This window comes from Ranitomeya variabilis, chromosome 3 (genome assembly GCF_051348905.1).
Source record: "Ranitomeya variabilis isolate aRanVar5 chromosome 3, aRanVar5.hap1, whole genome shotgun sequence".
NCBI classification, from domain to species: Eukaryota; Metazoa; Chordata; class Amphibia; order Anura; family Dendrobatidae; genus Ranitomeya; species Ranitomeya variabilis.
The window spans coordinates 617,389,004-617,415,515 of NC_135234.1; the positions used below are offsets into that span (position 1 = coordinate 617,389,004).

The window sequence follows — 26,512 nt, forward strand, 5'->3', positions numbered from 1 at the left end:
TAGCGTTTGCTGCAGAGAAAATATGAAGAATAGTGTTAAAAATAAAGATTTAGGTGTCCGCCGCCCCCCCACCCCCTGTGCGCCCCCCCGCTGGTCAGAAAATACTTACCCGGTGTAACAGGCCAAAGTAACCCCGTCCCAGATTAACCCCGGGTATAATTTGGCCTAGGCCAGAGTATACCCCGGGGTATAAACTGGCCTAGGCCAAACTATACCCAGGCATAAAATGGCCTAGGCCAAACTATACCCCGGGGTGTAAAATAGCCTAGGCCAAACTATACCCCTCCAGGCCACATTATACCCCCCAGGGTTAAAGTGGCCTAGGCTACATTTAACCCTGGGTATATTTTGGCCTAGGCCAAACTATACCTAAGGATGTAAAACAGCCTAGGCCAAACTATAACAGGCCACACTATACCCTCAGGCCAGACTATAGCCTTTTACTGGTTGCTATGGGATTTTACATGGCCACTTTATCCTAGCAACGCCCTGGATACGGTTGGAAAAGGGGTTTATCTACCTTGGGGGGCACCCTCACAGCACTGCGGGGAAGCCGGGGAACCCTTTTACTGGTTGCTATGGGATTTTACATGACCAATTTATCCTAGCAACGCCTTGTATACGCTTGGAAAAGGGGTTAATCTACCTTGGAGGACACCCTCACAGCACTGCGGGGTGGGTGGGGATCCCTTTTACTGGTTGCTATGGGATTTTACATGGCCACTTTATCCTAGCAACGCCCTGGATACGGTTGGAAAAGGGGTTTATCTACCTTGGGGGCACCCTCACAGCACTGCGGGGAAGCCGGGGAACCCTTTTACTGGTTGCTATGGGATTTTACATGACCAATTTATCCTAGCAACGCCTTGTATACGCTTGGAAAAGGGGTTAATCTACCTTGGAGGACACCCTCACAGCACTGCGGGGTGGGTGGGGATCCCTTTTACTGGTTGCTATGGGATTTTACATGGCCACTTTATCCTAGCAACGCCCTGGATACGGTTGGAAAAGGGGTTTATCTACCTTGGGGGCACCCTCACAGCACTGCGGGGAAGCCGGGGAACCCTTTTACTGGTTGCTATGGGATTTTACATGACCAATTTATCCTAGCAACGCCTTGTATACGCTTGGAAAAGGGGTTAATCTACCTTGGAGGACACCCTCACAGCACTGCGGGGTGGGTGGGGATCCCTTTTACTGGTTGCTATGGGATTTTACATGGCCACTTTATCCTAGCAACGCCCTGGATACGGTTGGAAAAGGGGTTTATCTACCTTGGGGGCACCCTCACAGCACTGCGGGGAAGCCGGGGAACCCTTTTACTGGTTGCTATGGGATTTTACATGACCAATTTATCCTAGCAACGCCTTGTATACGCTTGGAAAAGGGGTTAATCTACCTTGGAGGACACCCTCACAGCACTGCGGGGTGGGTGGGGATCCCTTTTACTGGTTGCTATGGGATTTTACATGGCCACTTTATCCTAGCAACGCCCTGGATACGGTTGGAAAAGGGGTTTATCTACCTTGGGGGCACCCTCACAGCACTGCGGGGAAGCCGGGGAACCCTTTTACTGGTTGCTATGGGATTTTACATGGCCACTTTATCCTAGCAACGCCTTGGATACGCTTGGAAAAGGGGCTTATCTACCTTGGGGGCACTGTCGCAGCATTGCATGGAGGCTGGGGAACTCTTTTCCTGGTTGCTAAGCGATTTCAAATGATCAATCTAAGGTACTTACACCATGTAAAACCCTATAGCAAGCAGGGTGCCCCCAAGGTAGATAAACCCCTTTTCCAAGCATATACAAGGCATTGCTAGGATAAAGTGGTCATGTAAAATCCCATAGCAACCAGTAAAAGGGTTCCTCGGTGTAACAGGCCAAAGTAACCCTGTCCCAGATTAACCCCGGGTATAATTTGGTCTATGCCAGAGTATACCCGGGCATAAACTGGCCTAGGCCAAACTATACCCCGGGGTGTAAAATAGCCTAGGCCAAACTATACCCCTCCAGGCCAGATTATGTAACTAATCTGGGGTTAAAGTTGCCTAGCCCAATTTATACCTCTCAGCTCATATTATACCCCAATGAAATCATTTGCATTGAGTGATATACACAAGAATTACTTAATGCTTCAACATTTTATTGAGAAACCAAACTGACAATTCTTAAAGAGTACCTCCCACTATACAAAACTTTTGCCCATGGCAAAAGTAGTTGTAAAGGGGGGTATTTGTAATGCATATGCATTACAAATACCCCCCCATTTTATAGTTACCTTAGGGGGGCTGCCCGATTACCCCCCCTCGCTAACCGCCGCTGCCCGTCTCCTGGTAGACGGGGTCCCCCTCCTGCCGCTAGGTGGCGCTGCCTCTCCATGCGCCGACGTCACAGCCAGGCGCCATAGAGGAGAGCGGCACCTGGCTAGTGCCGTTGGAGCTTGTAGAAGCAGAGCCAGCACCACCTAGCGGTGGGAGGGGGGGCAATAATTTCTCATTAGCTATAAGTCACTTATCATGCAATGCAATTATCTGGGGCAACAAATCGCCCAACAGTCATTCTGTGTATTATGACATTTAGTCTAGCATGTCCTTGCTACCAAATTAACGTTTAAAGCTAAACACTGATAACAACATTGAAATGATCGTGCTTATTTTCAAGATACAGTGCATGTTCAGTTGTTGACTGCAGATTGAAGCTTGCAGGATATGTCAACCAATCCATGGAGTCACCGACGTTTGTGTAGATTATTATGTCGCAACTCAACAGATTCGCCGTGGTCATGATCTCTGCATCAGTTGCCCAGACTCCATCACGAGAGATTCCAGAGATGTTCACATATTCATTCACATTTTGGTTCAAGTAGTCCTGTAGTTTTTTTGTCAAGTCAGTTTTCATATGGTGGATGACTTTATCTCTGAGAAGGGAATGGTTGTCCTCTGTTCCTGTCAAGATGTAGCTGATGGCCCGGAAGAAGCAGTTTCCATCACCTTTGGTTTTATATGTACGCCGTGGTTGTTCAAGGTCTCGTCTGCATCCACAGTATACAACCTTACTAAACGTAAGGCCAAGAGTGGTGCTAAGATACTTCCTTCTTGAACTTGGTAGTAGGTTGAAAGCCTTAGTTTGCTTATTTTTCTGTGTGGCAGAGTCACTGGAATAATCATCATCGGATGGTGGAGAAGCCTCTTTATCCTGGTAAATCTTTAGGTTGCTGGTGTGGTATGTGTTGCTTAATATCTTGCCAGTTTTGTTGTTCTTAAGTTTTACTCGTCCCTTGGTCAAGGATTCCACAACTAAATAAGGTCCAATCCAGCGTGGTTCCATCTTTGAACCTATGCGTTGAATACGGCGCTGATTCTTGATATAAACTATGGTACCAGCAGTGATTTCGTTGTTGCTTTTGTGTCGGCGATCAAAGGCACACTTCTGGTGTTCTTGAGCAGAGTGGATGTTGGTACTGACGTCTGAGTGCAGCTTTTTAAGAATGCTTGACAGTGTATTTAGCACATCAGGGGTGGCATGATCTGAAATGGGCATGGGATCCACCGTATCATCTTTTGAGGGATTAAGGTCCATGGGAAGCTTGGCCTTCCGTCCATACATGACCTCAAATGGAGTAACCTTGGTTGAAGCATGCACAGATGTGTGATAGGCAAACAGAACACCAGGGATGAATTGATCCCAGTTGTTTCCTTGGTCATTGACAAGCTTACTAAGAGCTTCTTTAAGTGTCCGATTATCACGTTCCCGCTGGCCATTTGTTTGTGGGTGGTATGCAGATGAAATACGGTGATCTGTTTGAAAATGTTCCATCAGGTTGTCAATGATCGAGTTTACAAACTCTCGTCCCTGGTCGCTAATCAGAGTCTCCATACAGCCAAGGCGACAGATAACGGAGTACAAAAAATTTGCCACTGACTTGGCACTCTTATCTGGGACAGCTGTTGCTTCAGTCCATTTGGAGAAATGATCAGTGGCAGCAACTATATATTTGTTGCCATTTGATGTTTCCTGAAGAGGGCCAATCATATCAATCCCAACTAAGCTCCATACTTTTCCAGGCACTGATATACTGTTGAGTGGTGGAGCTTCCTTTGTGATTTTGGGATTTATAACAAAACATTTTTGACAGGCTTTCACATACTGGTGAACGTCATTTTTCATTCCCTTCCAGTAAAACCGGTCAGAGATTTTGGCTAAAGTTTTATCTCTGCCAAAATGGCCCCCAGATATTGGGTTGTCATGACAGGCCTTCAGGATATTTGGCAGTCGACTTTTAGTAAGAACCTCCTTTTCCCTATGATAAACAATTCCTCCTTGGGCTCGATATGGCTTTGCTGTTTGTCTAAACTGGGACTTGGCATTTGCACGTTTCTCAGGAGGTAGATCGTAGGTATACTGAGGGTACCTTTGTTCTGTTGCAGTGTAGAATCTCAAAAGCTGGTCATACAATTGATCTTCCATGGTTGTCAAAATTGGAAAAGATTTGGTGTCATAGAGAGCAGAGAGGTGTCATAGAGAACATACAAAACAAGTTATCATTAACTATGCACTGACAGGACAGCGCCATCTACTGTCAGTTCAGATCTGCACACTTTTCAACAAATAAGCAATAGGGTGAGAAAAACAGTGAAGTGATAACATTATGGCCTAGAGAAATACTATAAAAACTATTTTATACCCCCTGGTATAAAGTTTATCCCCCGGGGGTATACTATGGCCTAAGTCAGCTTTTGAATTTTTGTGCTGTTTCCTTCCTCAGTAAAAGGGTTCCCCGGCTTCCCCGCAGTGCTGCGAGGGTGCCCCCATGGTAGATAAACCCATTTTTTAAGCGTATCCAAGGCGTTGCTAGGATAGAATGGCCATGTAAAATCCCATAGCAACCAGTAAAAGGGTTCCCCACCCACCCCGCAGTGCTGTGAGGGTGCCCCCAAGGTAGATTAACCCCTTTTCCAAGCGTATACAAGGCGTTGCTAGGATAAATTGGTCATGTAAAATCCCATAGCAACCAGTAAAAGGGTTCCCCGGCTTCCCCACAGTGCTGCAAGGGTGCCCCCAAGGTAGATAAACCCCTTTTCCAAGCGTATACAAGCCGTTGCTAGGATAAAGTGGTCATGTAAAATCCCATAGCAACCACCTAAGGGGTTAACCACCTATCCTTAAGTGCTGCGAGAGTGCCCCCAAGGTAGATAAACCCCTTTTTCAAGCGTATTCAAGGCGTTGCTAGGATAGAGTGATCATGTAAAATCCCATAGCAACCAGTAAAAGGTTTCCCCACCCACCCGCAGTGCTGCAATGGTGCCCCCAAGATAGATAAACCCCTTTTCCAAGCGTATCCAAGGTGTTGCTAGGATAGAGTGATCATGCTATATCCCATAGCAACCAGTAAAGGGGTTCCCCACCCACCCCTCAGTGCTCGTCAGTGCCCCCTAGGTATACAAAGCCCTTTTCCAAGCATATCCAAGGCGCCAAGACAACGAGCTGGCACGAGCAGGGCTGAAGATTTCATGTCACATGTGACTATAGGGAGGGGGTGGGGCTTAGAAAGGGAGATCCCTGGCGTCACCAGAGGTGGAGGAGCTTGAAAAGGAGCAGTGCCCGATGGGAGGGGGAGCTGTGACCTAGAAGAATGAGCAGCTTTCCCTCAGCTTACCCTGGGGGGTATAATCTGGCCTGGAGGGGTATACTTTGGCCTAGGCTATTTTATACCCCGGGGTATAGTTTGGCCTAGGCCAAAGTATACCCGGGGTATAATCTAGCCTAGGCCACTTTAACCCCGGGTATAGTCTGGCCTGGGGGTATAATCTGGCCTGTTACACCGGGATCCGTTGAAGCGTTCCAGAGTTATAAGCTCATAAAGGGACAGTGGTCATAATTGTAAAAATTGGCCTGGTCATTAACGTGCAAACCACCCTTGGGGGTAAAGGGGTTAATATTCTAACTTACTTTAGCCATCCAGTTTCAATGTATTCAGAACTTCATAGTTAAAAAAAATTGTATTTTTAATTCGTTAATGACAAATGAATATCAGTGCTGCCATCATTAATGAAAAATACATTACTGTTCTTTTCTGACCAGGAGGTTTATATACCTAACAGCACAGAAAGTGATAATTGCCACCACATGATACCGTGTAGATAAATTCTTACAAATGTACTCAATGAAAGGACTGTTCAGTGTAGGTTAAAAGGCGGCTGGTTTATAAAAGGCAGATGTAGGCATATGACGCATGTCGCTAGCTTTTTAAACTTTAAGTCCTCTCCCCATGAGACAAGCAAACACTGTCATGACCATCTTTGGCTTCACCTCCACCAAGTCTTCAGGCAAAGCATAAACTCTTGCACCAATCTTCCTCGCCATTGATATAGCATATCTGCATTGAAAAAAACATCCTGTTAAATCCAGTGGCAATGGCAGCATATGGTCTTTAAAACAGCTTTATGACTGTTATCTTCTAAATGTGCCTCTGTTATCTGAGTTGACTATAAAACAATTTCCCCTTACGTAATTATCATTATAGTCATAAAAGGGAAAATATTGCATCTTTACAGCTTCCTCTCTGTCTTTACAAATTCCTTTGTATACAAGACATTTACTGAAAATATTGTTTCTGGGAGCTGCAAGAAATGTTTATTAAAATGAGCACCCTAGTTCACAAGTTATGGGAAATTTTTGCTGCGGATTTAATCACAAATCTGCAGACGGAATCCTGCTTGCAGATTTTCTTGTGGATTTGGCTGCAGATTTCACCCTACTCCAAGGTTAAACATTAAATAGGGTGAAATCTGCAATGAAAATTATTTTGCATTACAGTGAATGGGATTTTGAAGAACTTCTATTACTTGTACAAGAAATTGCTGTGGATTTGCAGTGCAAAATCTGCTCTGGAAATCTGTGATGAATCCATGACATGTGAACTTGGCCTTTGGGTCTAAATCCATGTGAGACCAATATTCAGATTTTCCATAATCTGATCCACTTGCTACTGAAAACATCCACAATTTAAAGTGACCTGTGGTGTGGAATGAGTTTATTCTGCACAATGTCATCATTTCACTGTAGCAACGTATACCGTAAGTCATGTGGACATACACTATATAATATAGAAATATTGTTTGCTATGAAAAGCCAGACAGACTACATAGGCAGAAAAAGATTGGAACAATTATATGAGTAGTGAAACATTCAGTTGCTGCTTACTTCGCATTATTGAGTTTCTCGTCATCAATTAGGTCTTCTGTTTTCAGAATGTCATAGTTAATGGATCCCGGCTGAATAGCATCAATTAAATCCAATACTGGCATACTGCTGCTGATCTTACTATCCTGTTTAAAGAATAAATTTTATTAATACAGTTAGCTTCATGTTAGGTGACTTTCCCACAAATATATTTTGTTTTCAATATTACATATACAGTATATATATATATATATATATATATATATATATATATATATTGCTCAAAAAAATAAAGGGAACACTAAAGTACCACATCCTAGATATCACTGAATGAAATATTCCAGTTGCAAATTTATTAATTGCATAGTGGGATGTGTTCAGTACAATAAAACATAACAATTATCAATGTAAATCAAAATGAATATCCCATGGAGGTTTGGATTTGGAATGATACTCAAAATCAAAGTGGAAAATCAAATTACAGGCTGATCCAACTTCGATGGAAATGCCTCATGACAAGTAAAAGATGCTCAGTATTGTGAGTGGCCTCCATGTGCCTGTATAACCTCCCTACTATACAATGCCTGGGCATGCTCCTGATGAGGCGGTGGATGGTCTCCTGAGGGATCTCCTCCCAGACCTATACTAAAGCATACGCCAACCCCTGGACAGTCTGTGGTGCAACGTGATGTTGATGGATGGTTGTCATGTCGGACGCTGTTCACACTAGGGCGTCCGACAGACAGCGGTAATTCCACTTACGTCCACTACACGCTCAGTGGCGTTGGCTAGACTTTATCCAGCTTGCTCGGGGTTAATCTAGCTGGTAATTTGGTTGGAGGCTGGGTCACGCCCATGGCCTTTAAAAAGTCGTGCTGGACTTTGGGCGTCGCCGAATATAGCTTGTGCTTTGTGCCTAGTGATTCCGGTCTGGAGTGGTGGTCTTGTTGTAGGAATATCGTAGCTGGTGGTGTATTATCCTTTGTCATATTCCTCCTTCCTATATTTGTATTTGTTTTGCCCTGTGCACATTATAGTGTATTCCTGTGCGTCTGCGGCGTAGTGCGTTTTTCTGTTTTCCCTGTCTGTCCTTTCTGTGGGGATTGGTGTGTGGTCTCTTCACTGGGTGGCGGGTGGTGGTTTCAGCTTAGGGCTGAAACAGGAGACAGGGTCAGGCCTGGTGGCCCAGACATGCACACCTTTAGTGTAACTTCTGGGAAAGGGACAGACAGGGTTTCCCTAGCCTGAGGGATATCGCAGGGGCCCAGGTAACCAGCCTTTGTCTACCCAGTACTCCCGTGACAATGGTGCGAGACATGATGTCCCAGATGTGTTCAATCGGATTCAGGTCTGGGGAACGGGCGGGCCAGTCTATAGCTTCAATCCCTTCATCTTGCAGGAACTGCTGACACACTCCAGCCACATGAGGTCTGGCATTGTCCTGCATTAGGAGGAACCCAGGGCCAACGGCACCAGTATATGGTCTCACAAGGGGTCTGAGGATCTCATCTCGGTACCTAATGGCAGTCAGGCTACCTCTGGCAAGCACATGGAGTGCTATGCGGCCCTAAAAAGGAATGCCACCGCAAACCATTACTGACCCACTGCCAAACCGGTCATGCTGAAGGATGTTGCAGGCAGCAGATCGCTCTCTATGGCATCTTCAGACTCTGTCACGTCTGTCACATGTGCTCAGTGTGAACCTGCTTTCATCTGTGAAGAGCACAGGGCACCAGTGGCGAATTTGCCAATCCTGGTGCTCTGTGGCAAATGCCAAGCGTCCTGCATGGTGTTGGGCTGTGAGCACAACCCCATCTGTGGACGTCGGGCACTCAGACCATCTTCATGGAGTCGGTTTCTAATCGTTTGTGCAGACACATACATATTTGTGGCCTGCTGAAGGTCATTTTGCAAGGCTCTGGCAGTGCTCCTCCTGTTCCTCCTTGCACAAAGTCAGAGGTAGCGGTCCTGCTGCTGGGCTGTTGCCCTCTTATGGCCCCCTCCACATCTCCTGGTGCACTGGCCTGTCTCCTGGTAGTGCCTCCAGCCTCTGGACACTACGCTGACACACATCAAACCTTCTTGCAACAGCTCACATTGATGTGCCATCCTGGATGAGCTGCACTACCTGAGCCACTTCTGTGGGTTGTAGAGTCCGTCTTATGCTACCTTGAGTGTAAAAGCACAACCAACATTCAAAAGTGAACAAAACATCAGCCAGAAAGCATTGGTACTGAGATGTGGTCAGTCGTCCCCACCTGCAGAACCACTCCTTTATTGAGGGTGTCTTGATAATTGCCAATAATTTCCATCTGTTGTCTATTCCATTTGCACAACAGCATGTGAAATTGATTGTCAATCAGTGTTGCTTCCTAAGTGGATAGTTTGATTTCACAGAAGTTGGATTTACTTGGAGTTATATTCTGTTGTTTAAGTGTTCCCTTCATTTTTTTGAGCAGTATATATATATATATATATATATATATATATATATATATATATATATATATATATACACACTCACTGGCCACTTTATTAGGTACACCTGTCCAACTTCTTGTTAACACTTAATTTCTAATCAGCCAATCACATGGCGGCAACTCAGTGCATTTAGGCATGTAGACATGGTCAAGACAATCTCCTGCAGTTCAAACCGAGCATCAGTATGGGGAAGAAAGGTGATTTGAGTGCCTTTGAACGTGGCATGGTTGTTGGTGCCAGAAGGGCTGGTCTGAGTATTTCAGAAACTGCTGATCTACTGGGATTTTCACGCACAACCATCTCTAGGGTTTACAGAGAATGGTCCGAAAAAGAAAAAAAATCCAGTGAGCGGCAGTTCTGTGGGCGGAAATGCCTTGTTGATGCCAGAGGTCAGAGGAGAATGGGCAGACTGGTTCGAGCTGATAGAAAGGCAACAGTGACTCAAATCGCCACCCGTTACAACCAAGGTAGGCCTAAGAGCATCTCTGAACGCACAGTGCGTCGAACTTTGAGGCAGATGGGCTACAGCAGCAGAAGACCACACCGGGTACCACTCCTTTCAGCTAAGAACAGGAAACTGAGGCTACAATTTGCACAAGCTCATCGAAATTGGACAGTAGAAGATTGGAAAAACGTTGCTTGGTCTGATGAGTCTCGATTTCTGCTGCGACATTCGGATGGTAGGGTCAGAATTTGGCGTAAACAACATGAAATCTTTGGGATGTGGTGGAACGGGAGATTCGCATCAGGGATGTGCAGCCGACAAATCTGCGGCAACTGTGTGATGCCATCATGTCAATATGGACCAAAATCTCTGAGGAATGCTTCCAGCACCTTGTTGAATCTATACCACGAAGAATTGAGGCAGTTCTGAAGGCAAAAGGGGTCCAACCCGTTACTAGCATGGTGTACCTAATAAAGTGGCCAGTGAGTGTACACAGCTCTAGCAAAAATTAAGAGACCACCACATCAAAACCCTGTAATGGGCGGCCCAATCTCCAGACCTGAACCCCACCATTGAAAACCTCAGGAATGTAATCAAGAGGATGATGGATAGTCACAAGCCATCAAACAAAGAAGAACTGCTTACATTGCTAGGAGCAGTGTGAAAGACTGAAGGAAAGCATGCCAAGACGTATGAAAGCTGTGATTAAAAATCATGGTTATTCTACAAAATATTGATTTCTGAACTCTTCCTGAGTTAAAACATTAGTATTGTTGTTTCTAAATGATTATGAACTTGTTTTCTTTGCATTATTTGAGGTCTGAAAACACTGGTTATTTTTTAAAAAATTTTGACCATTTCTTCTTTTCAGAAAAAAAAAATTATTGCTTGGAAATTCGGAGACATGTTGTCAGAAGTTTATAGAATAAAAGAACAATTTACATTTTACTCAAAAATATACCTATAAAGAGAAAAAGCAGACAAACTGAACATTTTGCAGTGGTCTCTTAATTTTTGCAAGAGCTGTATATATTTGATGTGTAATACAGAGACAATGATAATTTATGGGTCAATTGCTCTGTATCTAATATATAATTGCCTAGAATACTACTTCCTGCAATTTGTGCCAACTTCCGTGGCTTTGTCCGGAGCTAATGTCCGGAGCTAATGTCCGGAGATAATGTCCGGAGCTAATGTCCGGAGCTAATGTCCGGAGCTAATGTCCGGAGATAAGTGACGTCACCAGTATCCTACACCCAGGCAGAGCACAGGGGCCCCAGGCAGCATATGGGGCCCCAGGCAGAGCACAGTGGCCCCAGGCAGAGCACAGGGGCCCCAGGCAGCATATGGGGCCCCAGGCAGAGCACAGTGGTCCCAGGCAGAGCACAGGGGCCCCAGGCAGCCTATGGGGCCCCAGGCAGAGCACAGTGGCCCCAGGCAGAGCACAGGGGCCCCAGGCAGCATATGGGGCCCCAGGCAGAGCACAGGGGCCCCAGGCAGCATATGGGGCCCCAGGCAGAGCACAGTGGCCCCAGGCAGAGCACAGGGGCCCCAGGCAGAACATGGGGCCCCAGGCAGAGCACAGGGGCCCCAGGCAGAGCACAGGGGCCCCAGGCAGAGCACAGGGGCCCCAGGCAGCATATGGGGCCCCAGGCAGAGCACAGTGGCCCCAGGCAGCATATGGGGCCCCAGGCAGAGCACAGTGGCCCCATGCAGAGCACAGGGGCCCCAGGCAGCATATGGGGCCCCAGGCAGAGCACAGTGGTCCCAGGCAGAGCACAGGGGCCCCAGGCAGCTTATGGGGCCCCAGGCAGAGCACAGTGGCCCTAGGCAGAACATGGGGCCCCAGGCAGAGCACAGTGGCCCCAGGCAGAGCACAGGGGCCCCAGGCAGAACATGGGGCCCCAGGCAGAGCACAGGGGTCCCAGGCAGAGCACAGGGGCCCCAGGCAGCATATGGGGCCCCAGGCAGAGCACAGGGGCCCCAGGCAGCATATGGGGCCCCAGGCAGAGCACAGTGGCCCCAGGCAGAGCACAGGGGCCCCAGGCAGCATATGGGGCCCCAGGCAGAGCACAGTGGTCCCAGGCAGAGCACAGGGGCCCCAGGCAGCCTATGGGGCCCCAGGCAGAGCACAGTGGCCCCAGGCAGAACATGGGGCCCCAGGCAGAGCACAGGGGCCCCAGGCAGAGCACAGGGGCCCCAGGCAGCATATGGGGCCCCAGGCAGAGCACAGTGGTCCCAGGTAGAGCACAGGGGCCCCAGGCAGCCTATGGGGCCCCAGGCAGAGCACAGGGGCCCCAGGCAGCATATGGGGCCCCAGGCAGAGCACAGGGGCCCCAGGCAGCATATGGGGCCCCAGGCAGAGCACAGGGGCCCCAGGCAGCATATGGGGCCCCAGGCAGAGCACAGTGGCCCCAGGCAGAGCACAGGGGCCCCAGGCAGAACATGGGGCCCCAGGCAGAGCACAGGGGCCCCAGGCAGAGCACAGGGGCCCCAGGCAGCATATGGGGCCCCAGGCAGAGCACAGGGGCCCCAGGCAGCATATGGGGCCCCAGGCAGAGCACAGCGATATTTTGGACCACTGTGCGGTGTTTCAGACACCCTGTGTGATGTCTGGGGCCCTGTTCTTAAGTATATTAAAGATTAAAGTAACGTATATTAAAGTATATTATAGATCAAATTTGACACGTTTATGAGCACCATTGAGTGATATACTCAAGAATGACATAATTTTTCAACATTTTATGGTTTCAAACTGTAAACACTCAGAGTTTTTTTTACTTCAACCAGAAAACCTTAACGGTTCATAAAAAACTTGACTGTTCAGGATATGATAAAAGTCATAGTATTCTGAATCTTTAACTTATAAAGATACCTTTACATGGGGTGATTATTGGTTCCAGAGAGGCTTTCGGCCGATAATCGTACACATGGCTGGTGACAGGACAATACAATATAAACGTTCAAAGGTAAACACTGATAACATTAAAATCTAATATATAATTGCCTAGAATACTACTTCCGGCAATTTGTGCCAACTTCCGTGGCTTTGTCCGGAGATAATGTCCGGAGATAAGTGACGTCACCAGCGTCCTACACCCGCTCAGGGTGGACAAAGATATATGCCTTCGTGGTGCGCGGCACTTTTCTGATTGGTTGCCGCCTGCTGCGAGCGACCAATCAGAAATGTGCCGTACTGTCAAGAATTGTCAAGAGCTGGTGAGTGCAGCCATTTTTTGTTCTTTCTTACTATTATTTATTAATTGTATTATTCTTACATTTGAATAAATAAAGTATATATGGATTCTAGACTCCCGATTCTTTAGAATCGGGCTGCCATCTAGTAATGTATAAATGTATTGAAAACATGCATTATGCAATAACTTCATCTTCTATCTAATGAAAGACAACTCACCAGAAGATATACCTTTAAAAAATAAATCTTTATTGAATCATTTAAAAATCAACTAACTAATGCAGACGTGAATTCTTAAAATATGATTATGGAAGACGAGCATTAAAATTGTGAAAAGATTGTTAAAAGCACCACTCCAGTACTTTTTTGGAGTGGTGCTTTAAATGTAAGCCCCTTGCCCGGGGGTCATATGTGAGTACCCTTCGACATCTTCACAGTTTTTTCAGTGCTATTCCGGTCCCCCTGTACCATCTTGTGAGCACAGCTTCTGACTGGCCAGAAGTCAGAAGCTACATCAAAAGAGCACACTGTAAGCCTATGAGAGCCAGAACGAGATTCTCATAGACTTGTATTGTAAAGTGACTTCAGCGCCCCTCCATGAAACACTGCAGCTGCGGGTAGGTCACTTTTTGCTGGAGACTGACGGGAGCGGTGGCGAAAGTGGATGGAAACGCCAAGATGTATCAGACAGGTGGCATGGAACTTACATGTGAAGCGCCACTCCAGTGGTGCAATAAAAAAAATGCTGGAGTGGTGTTTTAAAATAAACATTTATCAATGTGCCTTCTGAATGCCATGAGTATGTCATCAGTATTGCATATCTATTACAAAAAGAACCGTGGTTGTTTGTTTCATCCTAGAAGACAGGCCAATATTCTTAAGGATTGATAAAATATCAACTTTCATTAATCAAAATGCTCCTCTGTAAGCAGAATTGATACTGATATGGAACAGCATACGTCTGTAATCACATTACCTGGAGTACAAGCTGATATATAAAATCTGAGCTACGTTTTAGGTCAGACCTTATTTTGAAAATGAGGTTCAAGCTACAAAAGCATAAAACAGTAAATGTAATCTGATGACAGGCTGCGGGACATCTTCTAGGGTCCTCTCATGCTAAGACGGGAAGTCCCTCCTGCCTCTATTCAGTTAAAGGAGTTTTCCTTTATTCAGATACTGATGAGCTATTCACCGGATAGCTTATCAATATCGGATTGGTGGCGGCTGTTACTCAGCATCCACACTGATCAGCCTCTAGGAGGTCTGGCAGCAGTCCGATGTGATGGATTACCTGGCAGCGACCACTAGGGTTGAGCGACTTTCATTTTTTTAAGATTGAGTCGGGTTTTGTGAAACCCGACTTTGTCCAGAGTCGAGTCGAGTGCAGTCGGCCGATTATCGCTAAAAGTCGGGGATCGACCGAAACGCGAAACCCAATGCAAGTCAATGGGGAAGCATAGTCGGCAGTGAGTGGAGGCCAGGAAAACACCTACAGTGCCGATTTTAATGCCAAAAACATCCATTCTTGTTTTCTGAAGCTTGTCAATCTTAATTAACTTTATAATAATAGTTGGGCATTGGAAATTGGGGGTCTTTTGGCAAAAGTTGTGGGGGGTAGGGCTGGTTCAAGGTTTTAGTGGGCCCAGGAAACGTGGACTACGTCACGGCGGTGGAGCAGTGAGAGGTAAGTATGTCAAGTTTGCAAGTGCTGTGATCCTAAGCAAGCAGGGGGGCCCACTCGTTGGCATTGGCACTGGCACAGGGTCCCTCAAAGTACAGCGGTGTGTTTGCACGGCGGGAGCGCCTCCCACCAGCAGCGACACTTTTGCGTACTCTGAGGAGCCCTGTGCCAGTGACGTCGCCAACGAGTATGCCCCCCCACCTGATGAAGGAACCTGCACTTTCATCTGCACCTTCCTCTTTGTCCCTGTGTAAGGTGGTATAACATGCGGGAAGGGGAACCTTACATTCAGCAGGGTCAGATTCTGGCTGTGTAGATTGCAAGGGGAATGTAGTGGTCTAGGTCAATGTACCAGCAGACTCATCTAGCAGTGGCTGGGCAATGGGCAGGATGAGGAGGAAACACAGATATAGGGTCAAAGAATAAAGTAGGCTAAATGCAGTTCAAAATTGGTAACAGGACTAAACAGGCGGCATTGCTTTGTTCAGTGGAGGAGCAAACCCAGGAGCAGCAGACACTGTTTTAAGGGTCCAACCACACTAGTAAGCCAAATGCAGTTTAATATCTGCTACTATAGGCCAAAAGCCTAAAGACTGAAGCTCAGCTTTATACAGTTGAGGACAAACACCAGGGAGGGGCAGACACCGTTAGTAGGCCCTAACCACCAAATTTTTTAAAAAACATCACTTAATGAGAGCCAGAAGGTTGAAGCTCAGATTTATTCAGTTGAGGAAAACACCAGGGAGCGGCAGACACCGTTAGTAGGCCGTAACCAAAGTTGAAGGCCAAATGCAGTTTCATATCTGATACTATAGGCCGAAAGCCAGAAGGTTGAAGCTCAGCTTTATACAGTTGAGGACAAACACCAGGGAGGGGCAGACACCGTTAGTAGGCCCTAACCACCAATTTTTTAAAAAACATCACTTAATGAGAGCCAGAAGGTTGAAGCTCAGATTTATTCAGTTGAGGACAAACACCAGGGAGGGGCAGACACCGTTAGTAGGCCCTAACCACCAATTTTTTAAAAAACAGCACTTAATGAGAGCCAGAAGGTTGAAGCTCAGATTTATTCAGTTGAGGACAAACACCAGGGAGGGGCAGACACCGTTAGTAGGCCATAACCACCATTTTTTTAAAAAAACATCACTTAATGAGAGCCAGAAGGTTGAAGCTCAGATTTAGAGAGTGGAGGACAATTTGAATTAGGGACTGCAGACAGACTTAGTAGGCTGTCCCCTGTGGACCATATATCCACCACATTAACCCATTGCGCCGTAATGGACACGTAACCTTCCGTGGCCATATCTACAGGTCCATGCGTCTGTTGTCAGGTGCACCTTTGTACTCACAGATTGCCAGAGTGCATGGACAATGCGGTCTTTTACATGCTGGTGGAGGGTTGGGATGGCTTTTCTCGCAAAAGAAGTGTCTACTGGTTAGCTTGTAGCGTGGTACAGCGTAGTCCATCATGGCTTTATTAATATTAAATAAAATATATAAATAGGCTCTATGAACTTTTAAATAGGTTCCAGGAGTACACGGGAAGCATTGGTGTGGTCAGTGGAGGAGTATTGCAAGGAGGGACCGCAGACAGGCTAACGAAGGCCTCAAATAACAAAAATTAGTCTCATGGCAGTTTTAAATCGGTTACATGGATACACAGGCAGCATTGTGGTCAGTGGAGGAGTATTGCAAGGAGGGACCGCAGACAGGCTAACGAAGGCCTAAAATAACAAAAATTAGTCTCAAGGCAGTTTTAAATCGGTTACATGGATACACAGGCAGCATTGTGGTCAGTGGAGGAGTATTGCAAGGAGGGACCGCAGACAGGCTAACGAAGGCCTCAAATAACAAAAATTAGTCTCATGGCAGTTTTAAATCGGTTACATGGATACACAGGCAGCATTGTGGTCAGTGGAGGAGTATTGCAAGGAGGGACCGCAGACAGGCTAACGAAGGCCTCAAATAACAAAAATTAGTCTCAAGGCAGTTTTAAATCAGTTACATGGATACACAGGCAGCATTGTGGTCAGTGGAGGAGTATTGCAAGGAGGGACCGCAGACAGGCTAACGAAGGCCTCAAATAACAAAAATTAGTCTCATGGCAGTTTTAAATCGGTTACATGGATACACAGGCAGCATTGTGGTCAGTGGAGGAGTATTGCAAGGAGGGACCGCAGACAGGCTAACGAAGGCCTAAAATAACAAAAATTAGTCTCAAGGCAGTTTTAAATCGGTTACATGGATACACAGGCAGCATTGTGGTCAGTGGAGGAGTATTGCAAGGAGGGACCGCAGACAGGCTAACGAAGGCCTCAAATAACAAAAATTAGTCTCATGGCAGTTTTAAATCGGTTACATGGATACACAGGCAGCATTGTGGTCAGTGGAGGAGTATTGCAAGGAGGGACCGCAGACAGGCTAACGAAGGCCTCAAATAACAAAAATTAGTCTCATGGCAGTTTTAAATCGGTTACATGGATACACAGGCAGCATTGTGGTCAGTGGAGGAGTATTGCAAGGAGGGACCGCAGACAGGCTAACGAAGGCCTAAAATAAATAAAAATAGGCTCAAGGCAGTTTAAAATCGGTTACATGGATACACAGGCAGCATTGTGGTCAGCGGAGGAGGATTGCAAGGAGTGTCTGACACAGTTAGTACTCACAAAAAATAAATAGATGTTAATGTCTCGCAAAACAAAAAAAAAAAAAGTGTGGCATACTTAGGTACAGGGGTGGGCTCATCTGCTGAGTTTCTGACAAAGTAATTTGGCAGCAAGTATTTACTGGTGTCAATATAGGACACTGACCCAGACTACTTTAACTATCATCATAGATGTCAACAAATTGGTATTGTCAGTGCCAGGCATTGAATGATGTCAGCGCATAGACTAAACATTGGTGGAGCTGAGTGAGATAATTTTGCACGTGGTAGAGCACAGTTTGAGCTTGGGGGGGAACTCTTGTGGCCGGCGGTACCGTCCCAGGGCCCCTCATGTTACAACGGTGTGTCTGACGTTGGGTGCGCACCACCACCGCCAGAGACACTTCATTGTACTATGAGGGACGCAGTGGCACTGCCGTCGACCAAAAGCGGGCACACCCACCTCTTCAGACGAACAGCACTGTAACGGGTGCTTGCACCAAGTGGCGAGACCACGGCCCCGTGGGGGGAATTTCCCATTGTGGGAGGTGTAAACATGTCGTATGCTGGACAAACAGCTGCTGCAAATTAAGAGATTGGAACACTCAGTAAGACCAGTCCACAAGCAAGACCTTTTTATAGGAAAGCTAGGTGTCAGCCGGGAAAGGTGGGGCAAAATAATTTGAAATCCAGGAGTGGTTCATTTTAATGAAGGTGAGATCATCCACATTTTGGGTAGCCAGACGAGTCCTTTTTTCGGTTAATATTGAACCAGCAGCACTGAATACTCTTTCTGATAGCACACTAGCTGCTGGGCAAGCAAGCTCCTGCAATGCATATTCTGCCAATTCAGGCCAGGTGTCTAATTTGGATGCCCAGTAATCAAATGGGAATGACGGTTGAGGGAGAACATCGATAAGGGATGAAAAATAGTTAGTAACCATACTGGACAAATGTTGTCTCCTGTCACTTTGAATAGATGCTGCAGTACCTGTCCTGTCTGCGGTCATTGCGAAATCACTCCACAACCTGGTCAGAAAACCCCTCTGTCCAACGCCACTTCTGATCTGTGCACCTCTAACACCTCTGCCCTGTAGCCCCCTGCAGCTTGTGTGAGAACCATCACCGGCGCTGTGTGCTGGGAATGCCTGAATCAAACGGTCTACAAGAGTAGCTTGTTTGGTTGCTAATATTTGTTCGAGGTTCTCATGTGGCATAATATTTTGCAATTTGCCTTTATAGCGAGGGTCAAGGATGCAGGCCAACCAGTAATCGTCATCGCTCATCATTTTAATAATGCGTGGGTCCTTTTTGAGGATACGTAAGGCATAATCCGCCATGTGGGCCAAAGTTCCAGTTGGCAAATCTGCGGTTGTGCTGGTTTGAGGGGCAGTTACAGGCAAATCTACGTCACTTGTCTCCCTTACAAAAACAGAACCCGGCCTTGCAATGCCACTAATTTCTGTTGGCCCAGGAGAAGCTTCCTCATTAAAAAAGTACTCATCCCCATCATCCTCCTCGTCCTCCTCCTCCTCTTCGCCCGCTACCACGTCCTCTACACGGCCCTGACCAGACAATGGCTGACTGTCATCAAGGCTTTCCTCTTCCTCGGCTGCAGACGCCTGCTCCTTTATGTGCATCAAACTTTGCATCAGCAGACGCATTAGGGGGATGCTCATGCTTATTATGGCGTTGTCTGCACTAACCAGCCGTGTGCATTCCTCAAAACACTGAAGGACTTGACACAGGTCTTGTAGCTTCGACCACTGCACACCTGACAACTCCATGTCTGCCATCCAACTGCCTGCCCGTGTATCCTCCCACAAATACATAACAGCACGCCTCTGTTCGCACACTCTCTGAAGCATGTGCAGTGTGGAGTTCCACCTTGTAGCAACGTCGATGATTAGGCGATGCTGAGGAAGGTTCAAAGAACGCTGATAGTTCTGCATACGGCTGGAGTGTACGGGCGAACGGCGGATATGCGAGCAAAGTCTGCGCACTTTGAGGAGCAGGTCGGGTAACCCCGGATAACTTTTCAGGAAGCACTGCACCACCAGGTTTAAGGTGTGAGCCAGGCAAGGAATGTGTTTCAGTTGGGAAAGGGCTATGGCAGCCATGAAATTCCTTCCGTTATCACTCACTACCTTGCCTGCCTCAAGATGTACAGTGCCCAGCCATGACTGAGTTTCTTTCTGCAAGAACTCGGACAGAACTTCCGCGGTGTGTCTGTTGTCGCCCAAACACTTCATTGCCAATACAGCCTGCTGACGCTTGCCACTAGCTGTCCCATAATGGCACACCTGGTGTGCAACAGTGGCAGCTGCGGATGGAGTGGATGTGCGACTGCAGTCTGTGGACGAGCTCTCACTTCTGCAGGAGGACGAGGAAGAGGAGGAGGGGGGGCGAACGCCTACAGCCAACTCTTTCCTTGACCGTGGGCTAGGCAGAACTGTCCCAATATTGCTGTCCCCTGTGGACCCTGCATCCACCACATTCACCCAGTGTGCCGTGATGGACACGTAACGTCCCTGGCCATGCCTACTGGTCCATGCATCTGTTGTCAGGTGCACCTTTGTAGTCACAGACTACCTGAGTGCATGGACGATGCGGTCTTTAACATGCTGTTGGAGGGCTGGGATGGCTTTTCTAGAAAAGAAGTGCCGACTGGGTAGCTCGTAGCGTGGTACAGCGTAGTCCATCAGCGCTTTGAAAGCTTCGCTTTCAACTAACCGGTAGGGCATCATCTCTAATGAGATTAGTCTAGCAATGTGGGCGTTCAAACCCTGTGTACGCGGATGCGAGGATGAGTACTTCCTTTTCCTAACAAGAATCTCATGTAGGGTGAGCTGGACTGGATAGCTGGAGATCGTGGAACTAGCAGTGGTGCCGGTGGACATGGGTGACTGAGAGAGGGTTGGAGATGGTATTCTTGCCGGTGCCCTACATGCAGTGTTTCCTACTGCAAACCTGGTGATTCCCTGACTGCTTTGGCCTGGCGACGAAAGCTGCACAGATACTGCAGGTGGTGCGGGAAATGGTGGGTTGACAGTGAGGGAAGGGATGTAGCGTTGCTGACTAGCTTCATTGGCCGAGGGTGCTGCAACCTTTAGGGACGTTTGGTAGTTAGTCCAGGCTTGCAAATGCATGGTGGATAAGTGTCTATGCATGCAACTTGTATTTAGACTTTTAAGATTCTGACCTCTGCTTAAGGTAGTTGAACATTTTTGACAGATGACTTTGCGCTGATCATTTGGATGTTGTTTAAAAAAAATGCCAGACTGCACTCTTTCTGCTATCGGATACCTTTTCAGGCATTGCAGACTGAGCTTCTTTAACCGGATGGCCACGCTGTCCTCCAACTGCTTTTGGTTTTGCCACGCGTTTTTTGCCAGATACGGGCCCGGCAGATGGAACCTGTTGTGATGTTGATGCCTGCTGCGGCTCCTCCTCCTCCGCTTCAGAACTACTGCCGCCTGCACCCTGTTCCCCCAATGGCTGCCAATCGGGGTCAACAACTGGGTCATCTATGACCTCCTCTTCTATGTCGTGTGCAACTTCGTCTGTGTCACCGTGTAAGCCAGTGGTATTGCGTTCGTGACGGGGCACCATAGTCTCCGCTGGGTTTGATTCTGCCTCAGTACACTGCGAGGGCAATGTTCTGGTCTGAGTCAAAGGAACAGCATAGTAATCTGGCTGTGGCTGTGCATCTGTGCACTCCATGTCCGATTCAACTTCGAATGGGCATGGCCTGTTAACTGTTTCACTGTCTAACCCAGGAACGGTATGTGTAAAGCGCTCCATGGAGTAACCTGTTCTGTCGACTGACGCATCCTTCACTGTTGTTCTGGGTGAAGGACACAAGGAAGCGACTTGTTCCTGACCGGGAGCATCCACTGACGATGCACTGCTCTGACATTTTGCACTTTCCGAGGAGGAGGCGAAAGAGCTAGAGGCAGAGTCAGCAATGAAAGCCAATACTTGTTCCTCCTGCTCCGGCTTCAAAAGTGGTTTTCCTACTCCCAGAAAAGAGAGCGTTCGAGGCCTTGTGTAGCCAGACAACGAACCTGGCTCAACAACTCGAGACTTAGGTGCTGTACTGCTTTTACCACGACCACCTGATGCTCCACCACCACTACCATCATTACCAGCTGACAATGACCGCCCACGGCCACGACCTCTTCCACTAGACTTCCTCATTGTTTGCAAAACGTAACCAAAGTAACGGTATTTGTTACTGTAAAACAACTTATAAGGTGAACTCAAACTTCTGTTGGATTTATATATACCTTTATAGGTGCCTGACACTGAAAGGAAAATCAGGCCCAATGTTACACACTAGGTTTTCTGTGCCCCAATAATTTGAGACAGATGGCACACACAGGACCAGCACTCAAGCAGAAATGCCAATCTTAATCTCCCACTATTTTTTTTTTTTATGGGAGAATGTAAAAAAAAAATAAAATAAAAAAATTACACACTAGGTTTTCGGTGGCACACAATGAGAGACAGATGCCACACACAGGACTGGCACAGCGGCAGACTTGCCAATCTTTCTCTCCCACTAATTATTTTTTTTTTTAAAAGGGAGAATTTAGAAAAAAAAAAAAAAAGGCCAGTATTACACAGTGGTTTTCGGTGGCACACAATGAGAGACAGATGCCACACACAGGACTGGCACAGAGGCAGACTTGCCAATCTTTATCTCCCACTAATTTTTTTTTTTTACAGGGAGAATTTACCCCCCCCCCAAAAAAAATGGCCAAGTATTACACAGTGGTTTTCGGTGGCACACAATGAGAGACAGATGCCGCACACAGGACTGGCACAAAGGCAGACTTGCCAATCTTTATCTCCCACTAATTATTTTTTTTTTAAAAGGGAGAATTTACCCCAAAAAATAAATGGCCAAGTATTACACAGTGGTTTTCGGTGGCACACAATGAGAGACAGATGCCGCACACAGGACTGGCACAGAGGCAGACTTGCCAATCTTTATCTCCCACTAATTTTTTTTTTTTTACAGGGAGAATTTACCCCCCCCAAAAAATGGCCAAGTATTACACAATGGTTTTCGGTGGCACACAATGAGAGACAGATGCCACACACAGGACTGGCACAGCGGCAGACTTGCCAATCTTTATCTCCCACTAATTATTTTTTTTTAAAAAGGGAGAATTTAGAAAAAAAAAAAAAGGCCAGTATTACACAGTGGTTTTCGGTGGCACACAATGAGAGACAGATGCCACACACAGGACTTTCTACAAGACCAATATTTCTAATGATACTCGTGGCCTGCTGGAGGAAGTGACGGAGTCAGCAACTTTGTGCTCCATCACAACCCTTAACAGTATGGGTATCTTGAGAATACTGATTCTGTTAGCAATGTAGCAGACAAGGCAGCCCATGACCAGACAGGCCCTTCTGGCATTTGCCAGAATTGTCAGATGGCCAGTCCGGCCCTGGTGGGATGTCAGTCGCGTTTCCCTGGACATGATCTCGGCACGCTGTAGCACAAGCATCAGACCAGGACTAGTCCACTACCCCCGGGCAGGGAGGATTTACCATCGTTTTTTATCACACACATAACATTTAGCTATAACTCATGGGTTATTACAAACATCAGTATATCAGTAGCTGTTAAAGCGTTTCTAAAGGCTCCTGAGGGTAAATCCGGATGTCAGGTTCCCTTTAATGATTTTAAATTCAAATGGATTTTTATATGCTACATTAAATGTCCATTGTGGCCTCCAATGTACAGTATGTAAGTTTTACCTTGAAGCCAGAGATGGTTGTTGACTTCCCAGCCTGTTGGAGTGTTTCATTCACCCAGCTAATAATTGTGTCATCGTTAACTTTCTGTCCTCCTCCAATGTCCTCCAGGATATTCAGTGTATATCTGAAAGATAGGTCGGTTTAGATGTTGATAAGTATACCATATTATATAGTATTAAAGATAAGACTTACCCACAATGAAATCCCCAGTCCCAGTGTCCATGTCTATCTGATTAAATATATTTTAGTCACTGCCTGATTTCTCCCCTCAGTCCCAACCTTAAAGTCACCCTCCACCCAAGACACAATGTGACCATACATTCCTAATGTATAGTTATTACAATATACATTTTGTATGATGCAGAAAGCAGCTAGCCATAAAGTGCAAGTGCAGTTAACGGCAAACTGTGCATAGGAATAAAGAGAAACCAAGGTCTGCCAATAGGTGTAAAGTAGCAAGGCATAAAAGCCTATAAAAGTGAACAGCTCATAGAGCAACACAAGCTTTGTGCATTGCGCCATAACTGGTTCACTTACCAGTTGTTTTGGTCTTTGTGGTCATGTATTAGTTTTGTGTTTGTATTTCATCACTTCTGCCAAGTGTAAGTACGCCTTGTGCTGTCATTGCAAAGTGAAGAATTTTTAACTATATTGATATTGTCCCACAAATGAACCCCAAAAATTAATTATTATACCTTCTCATTAACTGCCAGAGCAACGCAAGTGTGAGTGTTCGATTCCCCTCATGCAAGTCCTGTCCAGCAATGCCAACGAGAGAAAATTTCGCCTTGTTCTTCCCTAGGTCTACTGCATAGTTACAATTTTCAAGCTATAAAAATATGAAAAGATGACAATTATTATGGCTACAATTTCCATAAAAGGAACTATTTAGCTCACAGAGAGTAGTCACCTGGGTGTTGGGCAGAGCAGGAATTTTCCCTGTATAATGACCACAGCCTCTTCATGATGCTAACACACCCCATACTTTATAGATTAGGCCTCATAAACATGGCAAGACCATATGCACACAGCCTGTATGGCAGCATACAAATGTCTGTATCTTTGTGCTATAATAGCTACAAAACCTTATTTTTTATTTTATTTTTATACTTTTGTCCAGCATGGAAAGTAATGAAATATTGAAAACCACTTTATTAGGGAATTTATCTTCATTCATGTAAAACAAATGCATGTAAGGGTCTTCCCAACACTCCTTTTCTGAGCAATCTCCCGAAGCAGCGTATCCCTAGAGTTGGGTCTCATTCAAACATCAGTTTTTCTCATACAAGTTCTATCCATGGTTTCCACAGAGAGAACTCACACATATACTCTATGGAGCTGTTCACATTTCCATGTGTTTTTATAGACCGAGTGGTCCACACACAAAATTATGAAGATATGTCTGATTTTGATCTGAGCATCCAATCAAACTCGTCAGTGCAAGTCTATGGGTCAGTGAAAAAAATCAGACACCACTCAGATGCCACCCTAGTGTTGTCTGTTTTTCATAGACTGTTTGTTAGGAGAAGCTTGAAAAACCTCCATAACTGATGAAACTCTGACTAAACTTTGATGGTAAAAACGAAACTAAAAAACAGATCAAATTCTAATTGAATACGCTAATGAAACCTTTTTTTGTTTGTAAGTGAAAAATAACTGACGTGTGAATCCTTAGTGAGACCCAAGTGGTGATGGTTTCACTGACATCCAGTAGCGTAGCTACCGGGGGGGGTAGAGTGGATGGTCGCCCCAGGCCCTGTGCTCTGAGGGGGCCCACCTGGAGCTACGCTACTGTAACTCTATCAGCGTTCACAGCATGCTCATACAGTTCACTCTATGGCAGAGCAGGGAGAATCGATCTCTCTGCTCTGCAACCTGGCTGTTATGGGGCTCCTGAGCAGGAGGGGAGGCTCGGTACCAGCACCGGACCCCCGCCCATCATCACAAGTTCAACTGTATTGGCTGGATGCCGATACAGTTGACCGCATTGATGACAGTGGGAGCCTTACGCTCCCTCCCCATCATCCCCCTCTCAGTGTCTCATGTCCCTGACGCAGACACTGACAGCAGGTGCGTTAACATCACTACTCGGCGTCTGCTGTCTGGAGATGTGCGGGCGCTCGGAGAAGCGAAGGAATGTGGAGGAGAGGTATGTATTTTTTTATGGGGGTGATTTATATTATATAGAGTCTGCCTATGGGGGGTGCATTATTGAATATTGAGTGTGCCTATGGGGGGTGCATTATACTATATAGAGTCTGCCTATGGGGGGTGCATTCTACAATATAATGTCATCTGCCAATGGGGAGTGCATTAAATTATAGAGGCTTATGGGGGCTGTATTATACTATAGACTCTGACTATGAGGAGCGTATTATACTATATAGGGTCTGCCTATGGGGAGTGCATTATACTATATAGAGTCTGCCTATGGGGGGTGCATTATACAATGAAGAGTCTGCCTATGGGGGTGCATTATATTATATAGAGTTTGCCTATGGGGAAAGCATTATACTATATAGAGTCTGCCTATAGGGAGTGCATAATACTATATAGAATATGCCTATGGGGAATGCATTATACTATATAGAGTCAGCCTATGGGGAAAGCATTATACTATATAGAGTATGCCTATGGAGAGTAAATTATACTGTAGAAGCCTATGAGGAGTGCATTATACTGTATGGAAGCCTATAGGGACTGCATTATACTATATTGAGGACTATCTGGTGCATTATACTATATGGAGGCTATCTAGAGGGCCTTCATACAGTGTTGAGATTACATTGAGAGGGCCATCATACAGTGTTGGAACTATTAAACAGTTTTGGGATACTATGGGGTCAGTATACTGGGTGGGTGGTACTATACAGTGAAAGGGCATTATATTGTGTATAAGAGCATCATACTGTGTATAGGGGAGCTGTACAGGGGGGAGACTTGGGACAATATTAATATTTTAGAGGGTTTCTTTAGAATTTAGAGGGCACACAGAAAAACATAGCAGGTGCAGTAATACAGACACATATGGAAGCAGCGGCTCAGTATTGGGGTATCAGCAGGATGAGGAGTTTGTGCAGGCTGGGAATAGTCCTATTGGGGAC

At 46.2% G+C, this 26,512-nt stretch overlaps 1 protein-coding gene across 2 annotated transcripts in view; it reads right to left on the bottom strand.

The window, feature by feature from the left end:
- Nucleotides 1-5,988: 5,988 nt before the first annotated feature.
- LCP1 (lymphocyte cytosolic protein 1) overlaps nucleotides 5,989-26,512 on the bottom strand; it is an 83,198-nt gene continuing 62,674 nt past the window's right edge. For both annotated transcript variants that reach the window (XM_077297375.1, XM_077297376.1), the window contains exons 13-16: nucleotides 24,104-24,237; nucleotides 23,409-23,532; nucleotides 7,205-7,329; nucleotides 5,989-6,377 (exon numbers count right to left, since the gene is read on the bottom strand). In XM_077297375.1, coding sequence (XP_077153490.1) covers nucleotides 6,248-6,377; nucleotides 7,205-7,329; nucleotides 23,409-23,532; nucleotides 24,104-24,237 — 513 coding nt within the window. In that variant the 3' untranslated portion in view covers nucleotides 5,989-6,247. The remainder of the gene's footprint in view (nucleotides 6,378-7,204; nucleotides 7,330-23,408; nucleotides 23,533-24,103; nucleotides 24,238-26,512) is intronic.